General features: G+C 42.2%; 2 protein-coding genes across 2 annotated transcripts; both read right to left on the reverse strand.

The window, feature by feature from the left end:
* LOC146287995 (uncharacterized) lies at nucleotides 1-1,300 on the reverse strand. Its single transcript, XM_084698422.1, has 4 exons — nucleotides 1,221-1,300; nucleotides 806-1,035; nucleotides 514-670; nucleotides 1-403 (listed from the first exon to the last, which is right to left on the reverse strand). The coding sequence occupies exons 2-4, from the start codon at nucleotides 921-923 to the stop codon at nucleotides 22-24; spliced, it is 657 nt and encodes a 218-aa protein (XP_084554548.1). The 5' UTR covers nucleotides 924-1,035; nucleotides 1,221-1,300; the 3' UTR covers nucleotides 1-21.
* A 2,048-nt stretch (nucleotides 1,301-3,348) lies between these two features.
* On the reverse strand, nucleotides 3,349-8,190 carry il13ra2 (interleukin 13 receptor, alpha 2). Its single transcript, XM_084698421.1, has 9 exons — nucleotides 8,097-8,190; nucleotides 7,406-7,557; nucleotides 7,129-7,282; nucleotides 6,785-6,905; nucleotides 6,422-6,606; nucleotides 6,098-6,252; nucleotides 5,762-5,909; nucleotides 4,400-4,502; nucleotides 3,349-4,272 (listed from the first exon to the last, which is right to left on the reverse strand). The coding sequence occupies exons 1-9, from the start codon at nucleotides 8,188-8,190 to the stop codon at nucleotides 4,224-4,226; spliced, it is 1,161 nt and encodes a 386-aa protein (XP_084554547.1). The 3' UTR covers nucleotides 3,349-4,223.
* Nucleotides 8,191-8,720: the final 530 nt, after the last annotated feature.

The following is an 8,720-nucleotide window of genomic DNA, read 5'->3' on the forward strand; positions in this document are numbered from 1 at the left end:
TATAACAGGTGGGAAGGTGTTCTAGCCGTCCTGGTCTGAGTAGTAGTACTGATCCTCTTCCCCTGAATCACTGTCCTCTTCATCTTCCCCAGTCTGGTTGGTGCCCAGCCGCTCAGGTGGCTGTGGTCTGGGGAGGGTTGAGGGAGGAGATGTTCCTGTGGGCCCGACCTGAGGGCCTCTACCCTGGATGTTACTAGCAGAGTTCTCAGCGCCCTCAGCTGGGGATGGGACTGCTGGCGGGGAAGGACACGGCGAGCCCTCCATGTGTTGGGCACGACCCAGCAGCATCTGCACCATTTGGTTGGCATGGTTCTTATCAGTCTTGATCTTCAGGGTGAATTTAGGATGGGGGCAATTTCCTGATCCGTCGCCTGATACAATTTCTATCTCCGTGATTTGCAATCTGTTCCAAATATAGATTTTTACAATGTAGGCCGAGGTCATTTGTACGGAGCATTGAGGTAAATTAACATCACTGCTAATGGGAAATGTATCGTTATTAACCTCTTTTACCTTTCCATTGCCCTTTGATTCCTGAAGCGTTTGAAAATCCAACACATAGCAGCCAGCACCAGGAGAAGAAGTAGCAGAACTACCACAAAGACGATGAACACGTCTGAACTCAGCCACTGGGACAAGGTCCCATAACTGTCGCCCCTGGCACTCATCCCTAAATAGGTAACAGAAATAGACACTGCATAGTAATGTGTGTGTGTGTGTGTGTGTGTGTGTGTGTGTGTGTGTGTGTGTGTGTGTGTGTGTGTACGTGTGGGTGTGTGCGTGCGTGGTGGTGTTTAAACTTCACCTTTATTGACTTGTGGACACCGTGTCTCCCGCAACGGTTTTGTGAGGGGACAAGAAACCAAGCAAGGAGGTCGAGATGTCCGGTGCTCCCTCTCTGGCGGCACCTCTGTCACATCCATGTGTTAACGGCGGTCAAAGATGAGACACAGCTGTGCATACTTGTTTATTCTTTGCACTTTCTTGTGGTCTGGGTCATGTCCGCTGCCTACTCTTCAACATGGATCATCGTAACTTATTTAATCGTAAGAAGAGAGAGTATAGGTGTTGGGTTTGAATATGCCTTGATAAATTATTCTCGTACAATTTCCAAGTTAGCTTACATTATGGAAAAACGTTCACATTATGGTTTATATAGGCGTACACCATACTAATGGAATCCTATTTATTAATGTAATTGTTTAATCAGTCCAATTTACCATTGCTTCACGCAGAGCCTTTACCCTAAAGCAAAGACTACTCAAGGAGATTTACAATGGTCGATTTGTTTACATTATCTCGGCCCATTGTCGTCACTCCATACACTTACAGTTTTGAAAAGAATCGGTCAACCAATTTATTTCACGTCATAATGTATTGTGAATCCCAAAGATGGAGCCGTTGCACCAGGTGGCAGCTTTAGACAAAAAACCAAACCCTCCCTTGGGGAAACCCTGACTGTCTTTGGACTGAAATAGCGATCGTAACGGTCTCAGCTGATAGTTTTTTGGACGAGGATCGGTCCTTCGTTTGTTTTGTTTATCTTCCATATATGTGCATCTCCATCACTGAGGACGATGCCATACACATCTCGGTGCACTGCCAACGATCCAATTAATTAAAGATAGGCTACATAAAAGCAACTATAACGCGATAAGATCACCCATATTGTGATGCAACAGTGGGATTCAACAAGATGCGATTCAACAAGATGCGATGCGAAAGAATATGATGCTATAGAATTTAATATGGTACATAATGATTTATTTATTTGTCAGATATAGAATCATAAATTCACTAAAAAGGTGAACGTTTTACATCACATATTAACAAAGTCGACAAAAGATAAAATAAAGTCAGACCTGGACTTTTAAACCAGTCCTTCTTTCCTGTTGTATGTGTTCTTTGAATGTAAAAAAGGGAAAACTATTATAGGCCTACTGGCAGTCACAAGCTGCTGTAACACTGTTATATACCTCACACACTAAATTGAACTCATACGTCCTACTTTAAGGGTTTTCTCAATGACTCAGATAGCGTTATCTGTCGTCTTACTTTGTCGTACACAACAGGAATTTGTTTCTCGGATAATAGCTTCCTATTCTTGCTTGGGGTACCGGTGGCGCTAGCCACTGACTGTAGCCAGCTGAATCCGAGGGAGAGGCAGACGTCTCCACACAAATACCATGTAGCCTCTTCAGTAGCTATCAAAATTTGCCGTGCTGCTTGTGTACTTTATAGCAGTACGACATATCTTTCCAATGATATGGGTCTTGTCATATTGCCCATCTTTCTTAGAAAATCCAAAGTCTTAAGTCTTGCCAAACCTTGATTTAGCGCTATTGCAATTCGTAGGAACTCCTCCTCTGACATGATAACACTCGCTGGAACAAGCCTCCAATTCGCGCGAAACTTGGTCAAGTTTGGCCAAGAGACTTGACGAGATCTGCCACTGACAGTGGAGATTAGAGCGCTCTTAATCTAGGATGATTTCAAGTAATGTGGGACACTTTTTGGTAGAGGCTCCAGTAGACTTACAAAATAACTGTGAATTCGCCCCAGTGGGGTTTCTGTATATGGTTTTAGGGCTTAGGAACATTTTCATGTTGGAATTAAATGGGAATACACAATATTTTAGAAGCTACACACTTACAAACATAACATGACCCCCTCTAGTGAAAGCTCTCACTCACGCAGCATTTTCAGGTAATATGGGACAGCTTGTCTGTAAAAGTGGGACAGTCATTGTCTGTCTGCTAATATAACAATTATTTGTCTATATACAACAATGCTAGGTGCAAGGGTGTGGCAAGATTAATTTAGTTGTGGGGTTTGAATTATAGCCTACAATAGGCATAAAGTGTAACTGATGCAAACCTTGCTGATATGCAGTCTGTGCTATAGCTGGTCCCGCTGCTCTGGTGATTGGATGTCGCGTTTGCACATGAAATCATCAAAATGCATAACCGTCCCACTTTACCTGATGTCCCACATGACCTGAACTCACCCTATCTAAATATAATACAATTATTGGTCACAAATCATTGGTCACATTTCTAAATACTAAAGATGTTCGCCTACACACGATTCTATATCCATTTAACAAAAATGTTAGAAACATGTTTTGCGATTTCATCCCACATTATATCCTGTCAATATGGTCAGATACATTTGCACTTAGAGCAATAGTCTTTTTAATCTTTGGAAATAAAATCCAAACGAAAATATGGACGAACATAGACAACATTAACTAAGGATACAAATATAGAAATGTTTATTTAAATTTTTCAAAAAGAAATACCATAGGAACTTTCAACAGTTTCGGTACCAAATAGATAACACAAACCATGCTTTTAAACATAGTATTTTTATTTTGTCAATTGTAATCCCATACTGAACAAAAAAAAGCATACAATGACCTGTAATGTGTAATGGCGAGAACTGTGGCATTGTAAACAGTTATACATACATTTCATTTTGGCAAGGAACACAAAATACTGCATGCTATGCAACACATAGGTAGGTTTACCTGATCTTTTTGTCTTTTTCTGTTTCAGTGTAAAAACTACTGTAATCACATACTTTCAAGAGGCACTTTAAAGTACATACACACTTCCATGTTACTTGGCAAGACCAGTGGCTTTAAGGAGTAAATAGTGACCCCTTTACTCAAGGGACATAACTGGAGCAAAGTAAAAAATACATTACGTTTTTAGGTAACAACCTGATATATTCAGTTAAAAAATACATACCGTAGAAATAATGCAGAAGTATTTACACGGAGCATGACACTCAAGACAAACTACACATAACAAAACCCAGATCCACATGACATAGCACACAAGCAGACAGGACACCTATGACAATACCTTATAGAGACTCAAAAAAGACTCTGGAAGCAAAATAGACGGGACGTAAGGGAGGATTTAAATGTATCGAGGCGAGGGGAAGACTGTACCCTCAGAGAATCAGAATCAGAAAGGCTATTCTATAGCACTGGAGCAGAAACAAAGAATGCACAAACATCCTTTTACTTGGCATGGTATATATAAAAGCATCTGGTATGAGGATCTTAGAGACCTTAATGTGCTGATAAGGTCAGAGATATAAAGACAATTTCTTAATAGCAGTACTACAATGTTACAGTAGTCAGTAGTAGTGGTAGAGGTCAGTGTTAAGACTGCTGCACGTCTTCAGATGGATGCTCAGCAGAATGTCCGATCCTAAGCAGAGGACAGGAAGAGTTTGTCCTTCTTCTTTTGGGACGTACACCTGGAGATCATCAACAGCGTTAGCTTATCCTTTCTTGCGTGCGTGCGTTTGTGTGAACATGTAGGCGTTTGTGTCGATACGTTTGTGTGCGGGTGTGTGTGTGTGCATGCCTTGGCATTGTACTTACACTGTCCACCCAGCCACCAAACACAGTGACAGGAATACTGTGATGCCAACCATGGCACCAACCACCCCCACATCCAGGACTTGCTCTGGAACAACCAGTATATCTACAACACACAGAGGCAACACTATGCTGTCAGTATACATTAGATATGCATAGCTGTAACTTCACTCAGATCAAAAACCTACTGTATGTAGGCAGAGGAACAAATGGAGGTTTACAAGTTAATACAGTGAACAGTTTGATGATGGATGAATGGATACAAAGATGAGGATAGGCAAGATAAGCCCAACACCAGCTTTAATAGAGCTATTAGCACATGCAGTCACAGCAAGTTTCCTGAGTCGAAAAAGTCGAAAAGGATGAATTCCTCAACACAGGAACCGTGACCAGGATGTCCACATCAGGGGCGTAGCCAGAAAAATATTTTTGGGTAGGCCTAGAAAAATATGGATAGGCATCTTTTCAGTGTTTTTTTTTACTTGTTTACTTTGTGAGGTGCACCCAGAGCATACATTTTCTGAGATATTTTCTTTTTTGAGTAGGCCTTTAGAACAAATTGGGTAGGTCTGTGCCTACCCAGGCCTACGCGTGGCTACACCCCTGGTCCATGTCATTTTGGGCCAAGTACAAATGAATAAGCTTCTTGTGAAAAGAAGATGGATGTTGACATCTTTTAGGATGTTAATTCCTTGTTGTGTGGGTGTGTATGACTACCATATGTGGGTGAGATGTACGTTTTGTGAGGATTTACAGTATGTGTGTTGGTGTGTGACAACAGTATATTGAGTCTAAGTGATCATGTGTGTAACATCAATACGTAAGAGAGTGTGTAAATGTGTGTATTTATCAAAGATTATCAAGGGTGGAAAACCAGTCAGTAGAGATGATGCGTCAGGTTAAAGATCCAGGACACAGTCCCAGATGGTTCAAGACACTGTGCTGAGGTTGAGTGGTTGTTGAGTCTAAAACGTTAACATGCAGGGAGATGTGTCTTGGGCCGGTAGCTCCACCCGCGTAGTGTCTTGTGGCCGATAGCTCCACCCCTGCTGTGTTCTGGGGCGGGTAACTCCAGCCCTGTTGTGTCTTGTGTCCACTTCTTCTGAGGGTGGACATAGAGATCTGGCCTGAAGGATGTTGAAATGCTGTAGTGTTGTATTTGCTTGTGTTTTTGACTACTTCTTTGTAGTTGTGGACAATTACGGTCTAATGAACGTCGTCATGTTTCCAGCAACAGATATCAGCAGGTCTGATCAGAGGTCTGACAGAAAGAGACTGATCTCAACACCCAGTAACACTTTGGAGTCAAGGGGGAGGGTGCAACAAAAGATATGTGCATGGAGAAAAAAACTGTTACAGTGTTACCTCGATCACAGGACCGTAGACTCCAGTCACTCCAGAATCCTCTGTCAGCACAAAACTGGTGCACCCTCGACCTGACCCGGAAGCACACCCTCTCAGTGTCCCCTTTGGAGAGATATGTGAAGGTTGTGTCTCTGGTTACACTCGTTCTCTGACAGGGCAGAAACAGGACATGGGTTTGAGGTTCCCTTGTCAATGCTGTGGGTGGGCTCATCCAGATTAAACAACGTCTCATGCAGACAACGTGCAGGGATCTGCCAGGGCCCAGAAAGCAGAACTATTTACAAGGCCTTAATACAACTTTTTATGAGATGCTGTCAACTGACTGGTGAAGCCTACCAGCAATAATGGTCTGTCTTTAATGTCCTCAATGATCTCCACCTCCCACTCCAAGCAGCCTTCAGGGACTCTACCATGGGGTGGATCCCAGTGCAGCTTAACTTTCCTGTCTGGATCTGCCCGGAGATCAACCACCTCCACAGCTGCAGGCTTCACTAAAGATACACAACAGAAATAGCGGTGCATGATAAATGATAGCGTTATTTACATCCTGTTGCCAGGAGACAATATTGTATTCTATAGGAAGGAGGAGATACCGGAATTACTACAGCCATCCTCAACATGGTGGCACAAACGTTGTGTGAATTTATATAATCTTAATACCCTGATTCTGAACTTGGAGGGAGAAGAAGGCTGGCCTCACAACCACGCCTGGAGAGGAGCTGTTCACACAGATGTTGAAATCAGTGAACTCTTCAAGAGCATCATGTGATAAATTGCAGCCTGTCCGGGCCCCGTTTTGAACAATGTAGCTTGGGCACTCCTCAGAATGTTCCATGTCACTATGCCTAGCGGTTTGCAAAAAAAATAAATACACAACATTTAAACCCTGTCGTACTAACAACTTTGAAATATCCTTGCCAGAGCACACCTTCTTCTGGAAACGCCCACAAGTACATTAAACTGCCAGACATTTTTTATTATACTGTAATGTGATGACAGTTGACCTGCTAAGAATCTGCCTACCAAAAGTATAAGTTGTACTGGGTCTTGGCCAGGACCTCAGGGCCATTGAGCCAGGTACACTCCATGTATTCCTGCTGATGGAACACACAGGCAAATCCCTGGACCCTGGAGCCAATAACACCTGTTGGGGATTGCAAGAAGATTAACAGAATAAATCAGATACAAAACACAGTATACAAAAACCCCACATATAAATGGATTTAAGTGAATAACCACATCCTTGTCATAAAAAAGCATTGACAAACAAATAAATGAATATAATCATACGATTGGTGGGATATTGTTGCGAGTGGAAGCTACTTGGATGGTCGTTGTCCCCTCTCTGTGATGTCTTTTGAACCTACTTGTGTTGGAGGGCTGCAGGGTCAGCTCTGTAAAATTGCTCTGGATCTCTGAGTAGTTAGTGGAGGCTCCTTTCAACAGTGTGTACAGTCTGACCTTGACCGCTTTCTCAAGGTCAAACTGGGCTCTGTAGCTCCTCCTCACTGTCCTGATAGCCTACAGGATCAACACACAGACAATATCCTATCCTCAGGCTTCACCTTCCTCTCACCCACTCAGACATGAGCAATCACAGACGATGTGTCACTGAACAGTGTAGGAGCGTGGGAACGTGCCTACCGTCCACCTGCCTTTGTATGTGTTGAGATACTCCAGCTGGTAGCGCAGGGAGCAATCGGTCCTGTTGAGCAAGCTGGCTGGGGCACTCCAAGTTATCAGGAGTTGTCCCAGACGGCCCTGGTCATGTATCTCAACTTCCTCGGGCGGAGCAACTGAAATGTGTTTCAGTTAGAACAAGCATACTTTCAATTAAATTCACTTGTGGTTGATCAGTTCGCACATCACCGAGTGGAATTTAAGTTATTCTACATGAAATACATTGATTGTTTGTTCAATTTATTTTAGTTAAGTTTAGTTTTGTAATGTTTTGAGCCCTTCTGTTCTCTTTATCCATTGGTCAGCAACGTGTTGTGCACATTTCTCTGCAAGTTGGGAGTCAGGTGGCTGAGCGGTTAGGGAATCGGGCTGGTAATCAGAAGTTTGCCGGATCGATTCCCCTCCTTGCCAAATGACGTTGTGTCCTTGGGCAAGGCACTTCACCCTACTTGCCTCTGGGGAATATCCCTGTACTTAATGTAAGTTGCTCTGGGTAAGAGTGTCTGCTAAATGACTAAATGTAAGTTCACTCTACAGAAACAATAACCTTTTCTTTCTCTGTTGTTTGAATAACATTTGAATAAGCACAGTTTCTCATCTTCCTGTATGCAGGCTTCCGAAATAGTCAGCAGAGAAATAAGTCAGACCAACTAACCTGTCAATCCATTCATCTGGATAAACTGACTCCAGTGTAGAATTAGCATAAATACAACTTCATGGCCCATTAAGGTTTTTCTGCTCAGCAACATTCTGCTATATTCCTGAAAGACGGAAAGAATATAATTTTAAAACAATAGCTAGTCTAGTCTCCCTTGACAACCTAAGCAATCAAGCTGACATGGCCAAATCATACAAACTATTGCATCAAGTTACCCTATTTGTTTGTATAGTTAGACTTTTACACTAGTTAGACACAACTATTCAAGATTTATGACTAGCAATTTGTTGAATGTATGCCAAAGTAAACTCCTTGTCTGTGCGAATTTTCCTGACGATTAAAACCACTTTCTGGTTCTTCTTCTGATTCTATTCCATCTTAATAAACTACTGCTAGATATTAGAAAATCAAACTTTATAGCATTTTTGTGAGCATATTTAGATTTTGTGGAGTGAAAAAAATGACAATTTATATGTAAAATACATTCTACATTACAGGGTATTCATCAAATGTTGAATTTAAAATCAGTCTACACACCAGGACAAAAAAATAATGAAAAAGGTCTAAGAAGAGCGGGAGGAGGCAGTACTTACTGAGTGGTAGCAGCTAGTGTGCAGCTGT

The sequence above is a fragment of the Hypomesus nipponensis genome, chromosome 5 (assembly GCF_054491055.1).
Source record: "Hypomesus nipponensis isolate SF chromosome 5, ASM5449105v1, whole genome shotgun sequence".
NCBI lineage: Eukaryota > Metazoa > Chordata > Actinopteri > Osmeriformes > Osmeridae > Hypomesus > Hypomesus nipponensis.